The sequence below is a fragment of the Apium graveolens genome, chromosome 6 (assembly GCF_009905375.1).
Source record: "Apium graveolens cultivar Ventura chromosome 6, ASM990537v1, whole genome shotgun sequence".
Classification (NCBI taxonomy): Eukaryota; Viridiplantae; Streptophyta; class Magnoliopsida; order Apiales; family Apiaceae; genus Apium; species Apium graveolens.
Genome location: NC_133652.1, coordinates 242,755,695 through 242,776,195, shown reverse-complemented (window position 1 = coordinate 242,776,195; position 20,501 = coordinate 242,755,695). Strand labels below are relative to the sequence as shown.

Here is a 20,501-nt window from a genome sequence, read left to right as displayed (position 1 = left end):
ATATATAGGGAGATATTGGATCTCCTTGGCGTACACCTCTCCTTGGAATTACATTTCCAAATTCTTCCCCATTATGAATAAAACCATACGATACCGTCGAGATAAATGTCATTATTCTGTCAATCCATATTTCATGAAAGCCAAATCTCAGCATCATATTTTTAATAAAACCCCACTCCAAACGGTCATAAGCCTTAGATATGTCTATTTTTAGCCCTGCCAAACCTCTTTTTCCTTGAGTACGTCTCTTCATGTAGTGATTCACCTCAAATGCAATCAGTGGATTATCGGTTAGTAATCGTCCCTCTACAAAAGCACTCTGCATCTCAGATATCACAAAGCCTAAATATGGTTTTAGTCGATTAACCAAAACTTTTGACAATATCCTGATTATCACGTTACAAAGCGAGATAGGGCGTAGCTCGGTCATATTTTGCGGAACTTTTGTCTTTGGTATCAGTCGAACCACCGCATGATTTTCCTGCTTCAATATTTCTCCCGATTTCATATAATCTTTACAAAATAAAAACACATCCCTGCCTACGATATTCCAATAAGTTTGAAAAAAACCTGGGTTTAGGCCGTCCGCCCCGGTGCCTTATCCGGATGCATAGAAAAGGCTGCTTCTTTTACCTCCTCAGGTGTAACTTCCGCCAGTAGAGCCTCATTTTCGCTTGCAGATATCCTTTTCACCATCTCTCTGTCACTTAATTTACCGTCCAGTGATTGTGCTGTAAACAATTTTGAGAAATAATTCTCAATGACCTCGTGAATTTCCTCAGGCTGTTCTTTCCATACCCCTTCGTCATTTTTTATTCTCTGCAGCGTATTGATCCTCTTCCTTCCAGACGCGTAATTGTGAAAAAAATGCGTAATTTTATCCCCACTTTGGAACCAAAATTGCTTGGCCCTCTGTTCCAGTATATTTCTTATTTTTCTAGAAGTTGCATATACTCTCATCGCACGTTGTTATACCATCTCTGTCTCTCCTCGATCTCAGCTTTCGCATCCTTTCTCGACAATTACTCAGCTTCAGTTTATACTCTTTATTTATTCCTCCCCCCCATTCTTGAAGCTTGTGACAGCACCAGCTGATTTTTGTCATTAAGTCTCGATCATCCTCTCCCTGCCAGCTTCATTCCACAATCTCCCTGCAATCTTTTTCCTTGATCCAACTATTCTCAAATCTGAATCTCCTTTCTTTAATTTCAAAAACCTGTCTCTTTAACTTTAACAGTAGTGGCAAGTGATCCGATGTAGCAACTTCCAGCACTTGGACCTCAGCTAGTGGAAATAAGTTTCGCCATAAATTATTTGATAACCCACGATCTAGATGTTCCTGTATCCATCCCTGGTTTCCTCAAGATTTTTCCCACGTAAAATTTTCACCTTTGTAGCCTAGATCTGTCAAGTCACATGATGCAACTGTCTCTCCAAAACCTGCTAACAGACTTCTCGGATGTAGTCTACCACCTCGTTTTTCATCTACAAAGAGCATGTCGTTGAAGTCTCCTATAACACACCATGGGAGTGTTGATCGGCCAGCCAAATCTCCAAGTATAGCCCAAGATTCACGTCTCCTATCTCTTTTGGGGCAACCGTAAAAACCTGTATATCTCCACCTCCCAACCTGACTATTTTCCACCTCAAAGTCAATGTAGTGTTTACTTCCGTCTAAAATCGTACAACCACCCTCATTCTTCCACAGCAAAGCCAAACCACCACTATGACCTTGAGCTTCTATTCCCCACCATCCCGCGAAATGCAGACTCCTACAAACCTCTTCAATTTTATTTAGTTTCGATAATGTTTCGGATAGAAAAATAATACTAGGATTATGGTTTTGGGTAATTTCTTTTAAAAAACGAATTGTCCGTGGATTACCCAGTCCACGATAATTCCAAGCTAAAAGACTCATTGTTGAAGGCGGGCCTGAAATGCAGGACCCGCCTCTTTCACATTTTTTGGCCCAACAGAAGATGTCGAGTCCATTATAGTTTCCAACCCATCAGTTAATATTTGTTCCGTGCCAGCCACCCTTTTCCTTTTAATATCAGATATTATCCTATCATTTTCAAACTTATCTTTCCCTCCCAAATCTTGTAATTGATTCCCCGTGATATTCTCCAGTCCATTTGGTTTGCTGTTCGTTAACACAATCCCCCCATTATCTCCATAATTCTCGCTAATTTTACCATCAATTTCCATAAATTTCGCAACCACCATGTCTTCCGGTTGTTCATTGGCTGCTTCCGATTTCCGATCATCCATAGTGTTCTTTGTTGTCACATTCCTCAGCCATTTAGCCCCTAGATTCTGTTGCTTTCCTCCCTTCATCGGAGCTCTAAGCCAAGTACCATAAGCCTTAACTATGACTTTATCTGGGTGTGCATATACCACTGAACAATCTCTTTCCGAATGTCCCAGAATTCCGCACACGAAGCAGAATAGACTTAAGCGTTCATATTTAAAATTTATCCAATTCCAGTCTCCCCCTTCTCTTTTTACCTTCATTCTTCATTTAATTGGTTTCTCCACATTCAACGTGATACGAATACGTGAGAACATCTTCCAAACTCCATTAATGTTGCTAGGATCAGATTTAACGAATTTGCCTACAAAGTCACCGATACTCTGTAGTAGCTTCTCTGAAATCATACCCTTTGGTATATCATATACCTGCATCCATATGTCCATATTCTTTAATGGAACCGTATGTGGATTTTCGTTGTCTTCTAAGATGTGGTACACCAGCAAACACTGTCCGAACGTCCAAGGTCCGCCCTCAATAACTTTCTGTAGATCTAGCTTATGGAAAAACATAAACGAGTATCTGTGATTTCCCAAATCATGGATTTCCATCCCTTCCTTCGGTCTCCATAACGATGCTATCACATTTTGCATTGCCTTGAAGTTGATATTTTTCTCGATTAAAAAGCGACCAACAAGCACATACGATTGTTCCTTTACTGGTATCTCTTCATTTGTAACAACTACTCCTTCATCCTCTTCATCTTCTAACACCAGATTAGCGTACATCTCTTCCAGATTACTATCCATATTGGCTTGGGTTCAGTATTGACATGCTAAAAGTGATTATAATTCCAAAGAAAAAAAACTATAAGAAGTAACTTGTTATAAAACAAGACGAGAGAAAACTTGCAACATTGCAAGACAAAATTCTATTTGCTTGTACAGAATAAACATTTAAGTATTAACATTTTAACTACTTATGTAAACTGGTTTTTGTGAGACCATAAAGATTTACAAATTTAACATCAATTACCTGTAACATATTTACATAATTTATCATAACTTACCAAACTTATAACATGTTATACAACTAAATGCAAATCATGGCAACTAACAATACAATGTAAATATTACAAAATATATAGTAGAAAAGAAAAAGAAGAAACACCTATATACACATGCATAACTATAATATCACTCAACACATTAACATCAAATAACTACACGAGAGATTTTTAGTAAGACAAAAACATATAAGAAAATATAATAGAAAAAGAGGTACCTTGTTAAGTAGAAATGCAAAATATAAGCGAAGCAAGTACATATATTCATATAAGTGAAGCAAGTACATATATTTATATACAGAGTTAAGTTTAACGTGTTATACAATAATGGTAGGTGACCACTATTTTAAAATGATGTTTATCTCCACTAAGAACAATTTTTTGAGTGAAAATTGTTAAATAAATATATTTGTAAAGCAACTACACATACTTTAAAATTCTAGTCATAAAATAATTATACATCAAATTAAAATTATGCACACATAAATTAAAAATAATTTTTTTAATCTTATTGAATATTTTAGATAACTACAATATAAATATTTTTTATATAAAAACAATACACGTCTTTATATTTTATAACTAATCTATATAATAAAATATTATTTTTTGATCTAACCAAATAATTAAAATCCGAAAAGTATATATACATTTAATTACAAAAATCGTGGTTATTACATTCTGCCCTTCTTAAAAAAATTTGGTCTCCAAATTTAAACATACAAAAACATTTAATGATACCAAAAATATTACACCCTCGAAAAGTCACAAAACATTTAACCAAACAAAAATAAAAGTAAATTTTTTTTTGAAAACACAAATAACTAAACTCATAACTCACAGGTCAAGGTAAAAAGCAGTCTACAAGTATCATATACTCTGCGCTCCCCAAGGCATCATAACTGACACTTACTAGTAAGGTATTAAAGGCTAGTTCCTGAACTATAGGCAACTAGTTCTGTAACTATAGGCGATTACTAATTGGATCATAAGTCATAGCTCACTAGAAATTCTTATTTCTAAAACATAGTAATTCATCTACAAATTTTAAAACAAAAGCAGTGAAAAAATATTTAAAATATTTCAAATAAAAATAAAAGTGTGAAAAGTTAACTTACCTTAATTGAAAATCACCAAATACACAATCCCCATATATATGCTAAGATATAAGCCTAAATTAAACAAATAAGCAATCTTTATTATAAAACTACATAAAATAAAAACATGTAACAATCATGAAATTAACTCCCATAAATTAATAACATATATATGGCTAGACCTGACAAATCGGATAACCGGATCGGTTTCGGATCAGATCAATTTCGGATCGGTTCCACTTTCGGGTTATGATATAACTCGAGGTCATTCGGATCGGATCAGATGTGATTCGGTTCGGGTCTAATTCGGATAAAAAAACGGATGAAATTCGGAAAAAAATCGGACAAATTTCGCTTCAGATTAAATTCGGTTCGGATATTTTGGATCTTAACTTATTTATTTTTTTCATGTTTTGAGACTTAAAAAAATATATTTTTATTAAATGTAGTACTTTTAATATAATATAATATTCTTTTACATTAATTTATAATTAAATAATTAAATTATCACGAATATAAGATACATTTAAGTATGAAGTTTGCTTATTTTGGATCATATTTGGTTCAAATATTATATGAATCGGTTTTGTTCGATTCCAAATTATAAGCGCATCTTGTATTTTGGATCATTTTCGGTTAAATTTTCGGTTCGGGTAATTTTCGGATCAGTTTAATTTGGTTTTCGGATAATTATCGGATTATATAATTCTGATCTCGGATCGGATCTTGGATCCATAGATTTCGGTTCGGTTCTTCGGATACAGAGCCATTTTTCCAGGTCTATATATGGCTAATAGAATATTAATTATACAATTACAGTTAGGTCATATAAACAACTACAAAAAACATACGTCCATACACCTAAATATAATTCTTAACTAACACAAAGAATTACATTTAACTTAACAAATATTATATATTTAGTTGACTACAATAAATAAAAAATAAAAATTACAACCACAGTCTATTTTAAATTATGCTAACAAATACAATAATCGTCCTAAAAAATCAAACCCAAATAAAAGTATATTTATTCTTTTGTCAAAATAAATATTAGCATAAATACATTTATCTATATAAAATTAAATCAACAAGAAACTAAATATAATTATAAACCTTTTTATACCGAAAAATAATTTATTAGAACAAAACAATAAAACATTTAAACATTAACAATTTTAACTACTTAAGGTAACAAAGTTTTTTCAATCATAATTATGTTAAATTTTTTTGATCGTAAAAAAATATCAAATACATGATAATATAAATGATGTATGTAAAGAACGACAATTTATAGAGAGGAAGCCCACATATCATTTATATTTTATTTTCATATTTGTTGAATTATATCATAAATTTATTTTATCTTTATATATGACCTTATTTAACAAGGATTTGCATTAATTATATTTATCTTGCAATATGATACCATTAAACAAACCATAAAGAAAATGATTCAAGTCCTTTTTATTTCTCCTTTTGGTAATTCAACTGTTGAAAGTTTTGTGCCTTCTTTTGTAAATTCTCTCTCGAAAATATATGTCATGAATGTAAATGCATATATTACATGGTTAGTGTAGGATGTGTTTTGTATTTTTCAATATATATGACAAACCAGTACTAGTTATCTTAATAATACATGCGCGTTACTTATAATTTTAATTTCTTATCCTACCAAACTCCCTCACCAATATATTATTTCATTTCACCATACACTTGTAGAAGATTTAGGCTTGTTCGGAAAACATAGTGTTATAAGAAGTCATATATCCAATGCATGAACAAGTAACCTTACATTTTCGACCTCACCAATCAGCTGCATATATAAGTGTTATAGATCCATGGATGAACCCAAATTGATAATGTGATATATGACTTGCACGATATGTACTTTCAAAACCTTCTCATGATCTCTAACAAGTTCACAAGATGTAGGTTCATCACGAGATCATAAAGATGTCAGAGCTCATGGTGCTACAAACATATAACACAATATCTTGTTTATAAATGGCACATGTATTGGTTTAGTTATGGCCTTGGCGGCTCCAACTATACTAGTGGAACTCGGTGTGCTATCGGTTGTATTCGCTATAACTTTTGTAGTAGTAACATTGGTGGCAGTGGAAACTTTGATAGCGGCATAGGTAAATGTTTGAAAGTTGATATTATTGACGATATTAGTGGTACTGAAATGATTGGGGACAATGCATATAGGTATACCAGTGCAATTGGAACTAGTAGCATCGGTAGTGGTGACAACTTTGATTGATGGTGGTGGGCTGGTGGCGTTGGTGACAGTGTAATACAAGTTATTAACCAGCACCACCACTGATAGTATCACCAGCGGTGCCATTACCATCAAAATTATCACCATTACCAATGCTACTACTGCTAATTAGACTAGTGTAATTATATGCATTGTCCTGATCATTCCAGTACTACTAATATCATCAACAACATCACCTTTGAAACTACTACCAAAGCCACTAACAAAGTTACCACAACCGACAACAATGTTAGTACGACTAAAGTTCCCACAAATAATACTACTACAACCCCGAATTCCAATAATAAAGTTGCCACCACCAAATAACTAAACCAATGGAGGCTGTAGGAAATAGATATTTATTTCATAATTAAAGGAACAAAATATGTCTTTAGGCTATATTTTAGGCTGTATTTGTGGTAGTTAGTTCCTTATTTCTCTCTATTGTTTCTGTATAAATGGGAGCCTCCCTTCAATGAATCATATATGAAAAAAAGGGTATTAATACCAACAACATGATTCCGCAAATTTCCTTCATGGTATTAGAGCCCTAAGGTTTGATTTGGGATTCAGGATTTTTTTTATGTTTCTCATCATCTACTATATTCTTACCCACAATGTCTGATCAACCAGAAACCATAACACAATCAGCCGAAACCCAATTAGTCTTTATGGAACAAATGGAACAAATGTTCCAGTTATTTCAGAAACTACACAAAAATTTAAATCTCCCAGAAACCGGAATACCACAAACGGTACGTGTTGCCGAGAAACTGAATTTCACTAATTACACCAAATGGTGCAAATTAATGCATATTGTTATTGGTGGTCGAGGCAAGCTCAACTATATCACGGCCAATCCCGTTTCACCAAATGACCCTGAGTACCGACAGTGGGCTCAAAAGGACTCGGCCGTCTTGTCTTGGATCATTGAAAACATTGATGGAGATCTTGTGAACCAATTTCTGGATTACAAGACTGCCCGGGAACTATGGAAGGGAACTGAAACTCTCCTTAGTAGTGGGAGAGATGAACTCCAGATCTATGATCTAAGCTCAAAGGCAGCAACTATGAGATAAGTGAAGGACACTATAGATGTTTATTTTAGTAAACTAAACACTCTGTGGAAGGAAATAGACAGGAGAATGCCTAACCCCATGAAGTGTGCAGAGGACATTACTTCATTTAATTCCTTCATACAAAGACAAAGATTGTACCAATTTCTGGCCGGAGTAAGTGATACTCTAGAAAAAGAAAAGAGGGATATATTGTATCAAGATCCACTACCCACCCTTGACGCAGCCTACGCATTTATACGACGGGAGATTGCACGTCGCATCATAATGGCCAGCGACTCATTATTGGGATGAGAACCATCAGAGATTGGTAGTGGGCTCCTCGTGAAATGAAGGTCAGAGTCCTCGTCATTCCGATGAGAGGATAAAACCCAGATCAAGTGTAGCCATTGTGGTGGTACGAAATACACCAAGGAGGGATGTTTCAAAATCATTGGTATCCAGAGTGGTGGGATGACCTGAAGCAGAGGAAGACCGCCTCTAAGGATCTGATTTCCCGGACCGACGGCAAGGCCAATTTAGTTGTAGGTGGTCCAGATGGTAGCAACAACATTCCCCTCACAACAATGCTACATTCAGATCAGGCAGCAGGTACAGTCCGTGAAAGTGAAGTCAGCAGAAATCAAAATTCTTTGGGCCTCTTGTTTCAGGAGAGTCAAGTCAAGCTAAGAAATGGGAAAAGGCTAATGTTGGTCACATGACTGTCAAACAGTTAAGTGACAGACTTGAGAAAATAGAGGTAAAAACAGATACTAAAAAGAAAAACAGTAGGAATGGTAAAGTAGGGATTAACAAACATAATAACTACACACCTGATAAATATACCCCTAGAAAATTATGTGTCAAGTGTGGTAGTGTAAATCATTTGTCTGTTAATTGCAAATCTGCCATGCCTACTCCCATGTCTGTTCAGCCTCAATTTCCTAACATGAATGACATGCCTCCCATGCCTGTTAATGCTATGCCTACACAGAACATGAATGAACAGTTTGCTAATATGTCGTTTGTACCTAATCTATATTATGCTGCATACAATATGCCTCAAATGCCATTTAGCATGCCTTACTGGAATAACATGTTTGCACCAAGCATGTCATTTCCTGTTAGCCATAATATGCATGATAATTCTGTTGCATTAAATGGTTTCAAAGGCCCAACCCAAATGACTAAGGAAGAATCTGAAAATCCTAAGTCAAATGAGTTAAGACCTAAGAAACAGAAGAAGAAAGCTAACAAGGCAGGACCCAAGGAAACTTGGGTACCAAAATCAACTTGATTTGATTTTGATGTGTGCAGGGAAACAGAAAGAATCTTTGGTACTTGGATAGCGGCTGTTCAAGACACATGACTGGTGATTCTACCCTGCTCACAGAGTTTAAGGAGAGAGCTGGCCCAAGTATTACTTTTGGAGATGACAGCAAAGGTTATACTGTGGGATATGGCTTGATTTTAAAGGACAATGTCATCATTGAAGAGGTTGCCTTAGTGGATGGTCTCAAACACAATCTGTTGAGTATCAGCCAGCTTTGTGGCAAAGGTAACTCAGTAACCTTCAACAAAGAAGCCTGTGTTGTGACTAACAATCAAAATAACAAAGTGGTTCTCACTGGTGTGAGAAGAGGAAATGTGTACCTAGCTGACTTCAACTCAACCAAAGCAGAATCTGTAACTTGTCTTCTCAGCAAAGCAAGTCAAGATGAAAGTTGGCTATGGCATAAGAAGCTATCCCATTTAAAATTCAAGACCATGAATGAGTTGGTAAAGAAAGAACTAGTAAGAGGCATTCCTCTAGTGGAGTTACAAAGGATGGACTGTGTGACGCCTGCCAAAAAGGGAAGCAGACCAAAGCATCATTCAGGAAGAAACTTGATTCAGCAATTGAAGAGCCTCTGCAACTGCTTCACATGGATTTGTTTGGACCAGTCAATGTATTGTCAATTTCAAAGAAAAGATTTTGCCTAGTAATCTAGTAATTGTAGATGATTTCTTAAAGTTCTCTTGGACATATTTCCTAAAGTCTAAAGATGAGGCTAGTGAAATCATCATACATAAGGCAAGTTAACAATCATCCTGATTTCAAAGTTAGAAGAATCAGGAGTGACAATGGAACTGAGTTCAAGAACTATGTCATGAGAGCATTTTGTGAGGAAAATGGGATCTTGCATGAGTTTTCAGCAGCAAGGACTCCACAACAGAATGGAGTAGTGGAAAGAAATAACAAATCTCTTATTGAAGCTGCAAGGACAATGCTTGAAGAATCAAAACTACCAACATATTTCTGGGCTGAAGCTGTAAACACTGCATGCTACACTCAGAACATCTCTCTGATTAATCAAGTAAGATGCATGACTCCTTATCAATTGTTCAAGAACAAGAAGCCAACTCTAAACTTTCTTCATGTCTTTGGCTGTAAATGCTATATTCTGAGAAATCAAACTGATCAAAATGGGAAGTTTGATGCTAAAGCAGATGAAGGAATTTTTCTTGGATATGCTGTTGGTAAAGCATATAGAGTCTACAATCTAAGAACCGACATTGTTGTGGAATCTATACATGTTGTGTTTGATGATAAAATGATTGAAGGACTGAAAGATGGAGATTACCATGAGAGCCTCAAATTCGACAATGTTGAGATGGTTAGTGATGGAAGTGATGATGAAAGTGATCAATAAACAGTGTCTAAGGATAATGCAGACAAATCTACCACCAATGAAGCACAAAACTCAACATCCGTCGAGTTACAAAATGCTTCATCCGTCGGTAGACAACCTGCCTCATCCGTTGGTACTCAAAATTCACCATCCGTCGGGTTATCAAAAGGAGCAGGAAGTCAAGGCAAATCACCCATAGAAAGTACCCCTTTCTCAAATCAAAGATCCACAAACTCAGGGGGAGTTTCTAGCAATCAAAACTCAATCACGCATCAAGACAACATTGAGGTCTCTTCATCTAGAGCTAATCTACCTCAACCAAGGAAATGGACAAAAGATCACCTCTTTGAACTGATTATTGGTGATGTTTCCTCTAGAGTTCAAACAAGAAGAGCAACTCAGGAAGAATGTCTATACAGCAGCTTTCTATCAAAGGAAGAACCAAAGAAGGTAGAAGAAGCGTTGTTAGATCCTGATTGGATTTTAGCTATGCAGGAGGAGCTAAACCAATTTGAAAGGAATAAAGTTTGGAAGCTGGTACCCAAGCCTAAAGGAAAGAATCCAATAGACACCAAATGGATATTAAGAAACAAGATGGATGAAAATGGCATAGTAGTAAGGAACAAAGCCAGATTGGTTGCTAAAGGCTATTGCCATTAACAAGGAATAGATTTTGATGAAACATTTGCTGCTGTTGCAAGACTTGAAGCCATCAGAATCTTCTTAGACTATGCAGCCCATGCCAATTTCAAGGTCTATCAAATGGATGTCAAAAGTGCCTTTCTGAATGGAGATTTGGAGGAAGAAGTGTATGTTAGTCAACCTCCTGGCTTTGAAGATCCAAATTTTCCAGAATATGTCTATTATCTACTGAAAGCACTTTATGGACTGAAGCAAGCACCTAAAGCCTGGTATGACACTTTATCAAAGTTCCTTTTGGAAAATCTCTTCACAAGAGGTACTGTAGATAAAACTTTATTTTTCAGAAATGTTAATGGCTCTAGCATACTTGTTCAAATTTATGTAGATGATATTATTTTTGGCTCTACAGATGAGAAACTTTGTAAAAAGTTTGCCAAACTGATGCAAAGTAAGTATGAAATGAGTATGATGGGAGAACTAACTTACTTTCTTGGTTTACAAGTTAAGCAAAGTGATGGAATATTCATTAGTCAAACTAAATATATTTTTGATCTTTTAAAGAAGTTTGATCTAATGGATTGCACATCTGCAAAAACTCCCATGGCCACTGCAACTAAGCTTGAATTAAACACTACTGAAAAGTCTGTGGATATTTCAAGATATAGAGGCATGGTTGGCTCACTTCTGTACTTAGCAGCTAGTAGGCCAGATATAATGTTTGCTACATATTTATGTGCTAGATTTCAGGCTGATCCTAGAGAGTCTCACTTGATAGCTATTAAGAGAATTTTCAGATATCTCAAGGGAACACCAAAACTTGGCATTTGGTATCCTAGAGATTCTGGTTTTGATCTAACTGGTTATTCAGATGCAGATTATGCAGGTTACAGAATTGACAGAAAAAGCACAACAGGAACTTGTCAATTTCTAGGAAACAAGCTTGTGTCCTGGTTCAGTAAAAAGCAAAATTCAGTTTCTACTTCTACAGCTGAAGCTGAATATATTGCTGCTGGCAGTTGCTGTGCTCAGATTTTATGGATGAAAAATCAATTGCTAGACTATGGTTTGCAAGTTGAGAGGATTCCTATTTTCTGTGATAACACAAGTGCAATTGCCATCACTGAAAATCCAGTGCAACATTCAAGGACAAAGCACATAGACATCAAGTACCATTTCATAAGGGAATATGTAATGAATGGTACTGTAGAGTTACATTTTGTTCCAGGTGAGAAGCAACCTGCAGATATATTTACAAAGCCACTGGATGAATCCACCTTTTCTAGGTTGGTAAGTGAGTTAGGTATGCTTAATTACTCTTGAATCTATCTGAGTTATTTTGCAAGTTGATATGTAGCCAGAAATTTAACTGATTTTTAGTCATGAGTGAAATTTTGGCTAAGTCAAAATTTGCATCTCGATGGATGAGTACTATCCATCGAGTTGAGTCATCCGTCAATATACTATGTGCAAATAAAAATCAATTACTTTTCTGGAATCTTTTAAAACTTGACGGATAACAGTTTATCCTCATCCGTCGAAATGTCTAAATCTTAACCGTTAATTCCCTGAACATTATCCATCGAGTATACTTACAGTTTGTAAGCATTACACGACGGATAATGGGTGGAATTTTTACAGTTTATTTTTAAATGGCTAATTTAGGCAATTTCTATTGGGTAATTTACTTTTCTTTATTATTTTCATCTGTTGTTTTTTAGATAGTATAAAAGCTTGTTTCATTCCAATTATTTTCTTTTATCATTCTAAAATTCAACTGCTTTTATTTTATTCTCTCTCAAGCAAATATCCTCTTTCTCTTCAAGCTTTCATTCTCTAACAATGGCACCTGTAGTAAAGATCATGTCTCAGACTGGGTTCATTTATGAGAAGTACAACTTCACTGCTTTGGTCAATAAGGGTATTCAGCAATCAGAAGACTATCACAAGATGATGGACTTCGTGAAAAATTGCAAGTTAAGTTATGCCATGCTTGAATCACCCACAATTTACTGTAAAGTTGTTGAAGAGATGTGGACCACTGCAATTTACAACTCTATTGACAAAACCATCTCTCTAACTATCAAAGGTAATGAGTTATGTATCAATAGTGATGTGATAAAAGTATGTTTCAAAATTCCTGATGATAATGTAACTTCACCACACACTGACACTGATATTATCAATATGCTTAATTCCATGCATTATGCACTTCCTACTACTATGCTAAGTGAGATTAGAAGATTAGGTCTTAGGAAGGAATGGAGTTTCATGTGTGATGTTGTGACTAAATTTTTCTCTGGAAAAGTCAGTAATTTTGATTCTGTGAACATTTCCATGCTTAACATGCTATTCATGCTAGTTACAGATAAATTTTATAATTTCAGTGACCTTGTCTTGAATGAGTTAGGTTTTAGACTAGGTGAGTTATCCAAAAGGGGAAAAAATGTATATTATGCTAGATTTTTCATAATATTGGCTAACCAACTTTGTCAAGAGATTGTACTTGAGAACTCAAACAACAAATTAGCTTGTTGGGTTCAAGAGAGAAGAATCATTGCAGATTTGAACAGAGCCAACCATCATAGGGATGTGCCAATGTTCTACTTTCCTGTAATGCAGACACCTCAGGTAAGTGAGGTAAGTTCATCCATACCCTCAACTATTCCAATCTCCTCAATTTCTTTAAGTTCAGGAGTAGCTATGGCAACTGTGACAATGACCAAACAGTTGCCTACCAAAGCTGCCAAATCAACTACAATTTCTAAATCCAAGTCAAATAAAACCCCCTCTGGTATCTCCCAAAAGGTACCAGTTGAAAAATCTACCAAAGCCAAAGAGGGGAGTGTGAAGGAGGGTCAGTTAGGTGAGGGAAGGGGTGAACATCAAAGAAACCCCAAGGATAAGGTTGGAGAGTTGAGTGAATCCCAGCCTAGCCACACTGCAGTTTCCCAACAAACTGCAGTGCTTAAAAAGGACAAAAGCTCACTTCTAGCTGCATCCTCCCAAAAGGATGTGGCTATTGAACAAAGCTCTCAGCCAAGAGCACAGGCCAAAAGGGTTAGGGACACAAGCTCACCCAAAATTTACACAAGAAAGAAGAAATCCAAAACAACTGGGGATGCACAGGGCACACACAAAGTGCAAACTGGTGCTAAAGATAAAGTCCCTACACTTTCTTAAATTCAGATTGATGTGGCTCCAATAAATGTGGAGTCACAGCCAAAATCTGTTATAATAGAAGCCTCTGAAATACCATACTCACCAACAAACTCTCTAGAAGTGGATATGATAAACACTTCAATTCCTGATTCCCCTTCTTTAACTCTGTTGGGGAAGCCAAAATCTAGTGCAAGTGAGCATCATCTTTTAGATGATTTGTTGGCTCACTTGCCAATTCTTTCAGATACTATTGTGATATCTGTGCCTCAAATAACTTCAATCAACACAGAGTCAACAATAGTTTCTCTTCCCACCTCATTCATTTCTACTCTCTCGATGGATATTGTTCATCCGTCGAGTAGTGATTGTATCCCGACGGATAAGCTTAACAGCAGTTATCCGTCGGATAGCTTTACCACTCACCCGATGGATATCACTTATCCGTCGAGTGTCTCTGCACAACTTCAAACTTCAATCATTTCTAGTGCACAGGATTTAGTGGTAATACAGTCACTCTTAGGACTGAGAGAGGAGAGTGCATTGAGTGAGAGGCTGGGTTGCTCCTAGGCAAAAGGAGAGGAAAAGAGTGAATCTCAGCAATCCATTTATTCAGGATTGGCAAAAGTGAGTGAGAGGAGTCCCACCTTAGTAGGTGAAGGTGAGGGTGTGAGGGTGGGGAGCCAGGGTGAGACCCTGATGCAACAAAAGAGAGATTATGAGAGAAAGGCAGGTACAGGAGAAATAAGGATGGATCCAGCCATTGCTAGTGAGTCAATGATTGTGGATGATGCTGAAAAGGGAAGACAATTTCAGCAACATTACAAAGCTGAAATTGATAACATTTCCTTGGATGCTGACACTTTTACTCATCCTGTGTCAGCCTATCAATTGTTGGCTGCTCAGGGCAATGTAGATGCAGAACAGACCTTGAAACTAGTACACACCTCAGAATCTCTTCAAAGAGATAAAGCTGCTGTCAATAGGATGCCTTCTCAAGCTGGTGAGCCATCTGAAGAATTTGGAGTAAATTCTAATGATGATGACTCTGTTTCTTTGGATGGAAGCATGAACTTAGGGGAAGATGAAGGCCCAAGTTCTGTTTTAAATTTACCTGGCTGGGCATGGACAAAGGAATTTCACCAGGACAATTTGATGTGTCTTCGGTCAAGCAAGTGGTGGCTATTCAAAAGGCCCTTCAGGAGACTTCAGATGCTGGTACCAAGGCTATTCTTCAAGCTCACCTAGACTCTCTACATCTCATAAAGATCCAACACTTAAGACAGAATATGAGTGTGGATGAACTAAAAAGAGATATAGCTGACTTGAAGACATACAATTCTGAGAAGCTGGATTCAGTAATGCCATATGGTACCATGCAAGATCTACTACTGAGATTAAGGAGAGAATCAGATTCTGAAAAGAAGCTAGACAAGCTGGAAAATAGAGCTCAAGTTATTAAGAATTCAGTGGCTATCCTTCTTCAAAATCAACAGACTCAGACAAATCTTCTTATGTAAATGGTTAAAGCACAAGGCCTAACTCCTCAACTTGATGATAACAAAAAGGGGGAAAGAGAATCAAGTAAGGGGGAGAAAGGACCAACTGAGGGGGAGAAACTTCAAGTACAAATCAACAAAGTAATTGTACCTTCAATTATAATCTCCAAGCCAACAGTTGCAGATGGTATAGATCTAATTAATGCAGCAGCAGCAAATTTGAAAGTTGCTGAAAAAGGAAAGGTGAGTTTGATCAACTGGAATAAGATTGATGAGGAGATACGAAAAAATTTGAACTAGTCAAGGAGCCAGTTCAGTCAGCCATCCATCACTCTCATGTCAAGCCAATCAGTGTGAATGAGATGAGCATGAACTATCTGGAAAAAGGACAATCTTCCTGCATCAAGTCTACAAAGGCTGAAACAATTCTTAAACCAAGGGAAAATTATCCGAAATCATCTTGGAAGAACCCTCTGGACACTGTGTATGAGACACCCAAGCCTGATGAAAAGAAGCTTCTGTCAAGATCTATTGTCTTCTATAAAGATCCAGCTGATTCAGCTTCAAAAAGGAGAATTGCTAAGATATTCAGAAATGGAAAGGAAATTTGTGTGGTAGCTGGATATCCACAATTTGCTCAAGCAAAGAAAGAAGAAAAAGCCAGATTAAAGCAGGAAAAGAGGCAAGCTGCTCTAGATGCAAAGAAGTCTAAACAAAAGAAAGAACAAATTGCTATCTTGGCCAAGCTACAGGCTGTGAATTCTTCTCAACAAATTCCCTCTCAAACATCTGAAGCTGCTGAATCAAAGAAGAAGATTGAAGAACAGAAGAAATCCCCAAGAAAGAAAGAATTGGCTAGAAGAACAAAAAGGAAACTGGCTGTTGTTGACAAGGAATTGGAAGATCAATTTCCTAAGGAATCCACTCAAGCTACAACTCAAGCATCAAAGCCCTCTGTGGTATTTGAAGACATAAGGGTGGTGGATCCCTACAGGAACATACATGGTGAACCTATTGTGCCAAAGGATGAGCCAATAGAGTCGGATAAAATACCAATTCCCGACTTCAACTTACTAATCCTTAGCAAGCCAAAAAGGACAAAGTCAAGGGCAAGAAAGAAAGTGAAGCTGTCACCTCTCAAATTTAAGTCAGTAGTTAAAGCTCAACCCAAGGTCAACAGGGGAGACTACTTGTACTTGTGTGATATCAAAGAATTTTCAGATCTAAATCTTTATCTGGATGAACTAGATGAAGTAAGGGCAATTGATGCATACAGAAACCTACCTGAAAGGTTGGTGTTCAAGTACAAAGGAGGAAGGGAGATTCAGTGGCCACTTCACAGGATTCTTCAAGAAAGCCAAGTTGTGCTGATTAAAGTCTATTCATCTTTCAAGAAAAACTTTGGGTTCAATGTAACTGCAAGAACACTAGTATTGAAGAAAATTGAAGAGCTGAGGAGTGTTAGAGCTAAAGATGCACTCCCAAAGACTCTAATCATCCCATACACAGGGAGAAGAGTGCATCTAAGGCCCTACTGGCTGATGGAATTCATGGATGACAAGGGTGTAAGAAGATTCTTCAGATTAGAAGACCAATTGAGTATCTCTAGCAATGAGACTCTCTTGGAAATGCAAGAAAAGCTAGATCTCTCAGATGCTGATGAACTAGAATTCCACAGGCAGCTCCAGAATCAAATTGAAGAAAATAACAGAAAGCTTGGAAGAAGATCCAGACCTTCAAGGAACTAGAAAAATCTGCTCAGGCTAGAGGAGCATCTTGAATTGACTGTGAGCCAAACCTTGTTTATTTTAATTAATTGAAGCACTTTCAGTTTATCTACTTATCTTTAAAGATGTATGTTCAGGATGTTTTTTTATCATCAAGTATCTCTTAATTTATGGCTACAATTCCAGCAGACATAAATTGGGGGAGATTGTTGTGCATATGTTGTGTACTTGATGATTTCATAAACAAAACATCTAAGTAGATTTTACTTAGTGAAATTATGTAGCACTCGACAGATAAGAATTATAGTCCCGACGGATAACTCATTATAGTCCCGACGGATGATTAACTTATTATCCATCGAGAGTAGCTTATGTAATAATAAGTTTGTAGCACAGTTATGTATGCACCTTTGTATAGAATATGTAGTAGCATATAAGTCATGTTGACTTTAACTAGATATGTAGAATAGGTTGATTAATTGTACATAAATGATGTCTTGTAATTCTGCATAAGTGAAATAGAGTCAAGTGCCAAAATAGCTACCGACGGATGATTAACAAAGCCATTGACGGATGATCAAATGACTAACAACGGATGTTCAATATAGCACTCGACGGATGATCAATTAAACCATCAACGGATGTTCTGAAAGTCGACGAATGATCATATGAAGAATTCAAACAGCAGTTGAACAGTGAAAGCTGACACACAGCCGTCGAGATGTATACAAACACACTGTGGAAGCCCATTAACTGGGTAATAGAGGACGAAAAGCAGCAAAGCTTAAGACTGTTAGATTTTATATTTGTTCAGTCTTTTTGACTTTGTAATCTTGGTATTATATAAACCAATAGAGTAGCAAATAGAAATATAACTGAAATAGCTGAGAAACACAAAAACAGAGAAATCTTTGTAAGCAGAATCTTTAGCATTTCCTGTATTCTCAGTAGTTCTATTTTGTAAGCAGCTGTGAGCATTTCTGCACACAGAGTCCTCTCGATATATTATATATATCTCTGGTGGAATTGTTTAAATCCACCAGAAAGTTTTTAAAGACTCTTGTTTTTAATTACTTATGTTTTGATTCAATTAAGTTTACATTCCGCATTGTGCTAATCAAAACAAATATATCTATAATCGAGTTGAACATTTTTATTTCAAGAAAAAGGTTCAAGAATTCCATTCAACCCCCCTTCTGTAATTCTTGCTACATTGTTAAGGGACTAACACACATTTCCTGACATATGCCGACCAATGTTCCATTACACCGGAAAATTTTTGTGCACTTTGTGTGGGTGAGAAGGAAAAAGGGCGCTCTATCAAGCCCACGCATTACAACAGTTCAAATATATGTGTAATGGATGACCGTCGATGTAATACCCCAACCTTTCATATGATAATTATACTTAAATATATAGCTAAAACTCCAAATTATATACATTATAAGAATAAGTTTCTAGTTGTCCATAAAATTCTAAAATCCGAGACAAAAATAAAATCATCTAAGCTGAAATTAAAGCAAATCCTGGGAGACGCAGCTCCAATACAAATATAATCATTAAAATATCATTCCAAAGCAAGCTTAAATCAAGTCAACCTTTAAGATTTCCCAAAATCTAAGCACCTGAAAATTTGTAAGTAATGAGCCAAAAAGCCCAGTAAGAAAACAATTCTACACGGGTGGATCAAGTATCATAATTTTATAAAACCAAAATCATTATCCATAAATTCATATGACATAAAAAATAATTTAATTTTACAACTCGCTAAGACCACAAATACCGCGTGACACATTATCAAAGGTTCATAATTTATGTCACTAATGCGTCCCTTACTAAGGTATCATAGAGCGTGCGCTTCCGAAGGCATCATAAGTAGCACTCCCTAGTAAGGTATTAAAGCCTAGTTCCGGAACTATACGTAATTACTAACTGGTTCATAAGTCAGAGTTCACTGAGAATTCTTATTTTTAAAACATGGTAATTCATCCATAAATTTTAAAACAAAAGGAGTGCAAAAATATTTAAAATATTTCAAATAAAAATAAAAGTGTAAAAAGTTTACTTACCTTAATTGAAAAATAACCAAATACACAATCCCAGATATATGCTAAGAGATAAGCCTAAATTAAATAAATAAACGCTCTTTATTATAAAACTACACAGAAGTAAAATAAAAACATGTAACAATCATGAAATTAACTCCTACAAATTAATAGCATATATATGGATAATAGAATATTAATTATACAATTACAGTTAGGTCATGTAAACAACTGACAAAAAATATAAGTCCATACATCTAAATAATAATTCTTAACTAACACAAATAATTACATTTAACTCAACAAATTTTATATATTTAGTTGACTACAATAAATAAATAATAAAAATTACAACCACCGTCTATTTTAAATTATGTTAAAAATACAATAATCGTTCTAAAAAACAAAGCCATATAGAAGTATATGTATTCTTTTGTCAAAATAAATATTAGTATAAATACATTTATCTATATAAAATTAAATCAACAAGAAACTAAATATAATTATAAACCTTTGTTTATACGAATATATGATTTAAACAAGTATACAATTTACTCATTCTTTTGCATATATTCAAACTAATAACATTAATTTATTAGAACAACAGAATAAACATTTAAGTATTAACATTTTAACTACTTATGTAAACTGGTTTTTGTGAGACCATAAAGATTTACAAATTTAACATCAATTACCTGTAACATATTTACACAATTTATCATAACTTACCAAACTGATAACATGTTATACAACTAAATGCAAATCATGGCAACTAACAATACAATGTAAATATTACAAAATATATAGTAGAAAAGAAAAGAAAAAGAAGAAACATCTATATACACATGCATAACTATAATATCAATCAACACATTAACAACAAATAACTACACGAGAGATTTTTAGTAAGACAAAAACATATAAGAAAATATAATAGAAAAAGAGGTACAACAAGTAGAAATGCAAAATATAAGCGAAGCAAGTACATATATTTATATAAGTGAAGCAAGTACATATATTTATAT

At 35.5% G+C, this 20,501-nt stretch overlaps 2 protein-coding genes across 2 annotated transcripts; both read right to left on the bottom strand.

The window, feature by feature from the left end:
- Nucleotides 1–1,360: 1,360 nt before the first annotated feature.
- Nucleotides 1,361–1,918, bottom strand: LOC141665830 (uncharacterized). Its single transcript, XM_074471814.1, has one exon. It carries the CDS (start codon nucleotides 1,916–1,918, stop codon nucleotides 1,361–1,363), a length of 558 nt encoding a protein of 185 aa, XP_074327915.1.
- Nucleotides 1,919–2,517: 599 nt separating this feature from the next.
- On the bottom strand, nucleotides 2,518–3,060 carry LOC141665829 (uncharacterized). The gene has a single exon (XM_074471813.1). The coding sequence runs from the start codon at nucleotides 3,058–3,060 to the stop codon at nucleotides 2,518–2,520; it is 543 nt and encodes a 180-aa protein (XP_074327914.1).
- Between the last annotated feature and the right edge of the window lie 17,441 nt (nucleotides 3,061–20,501).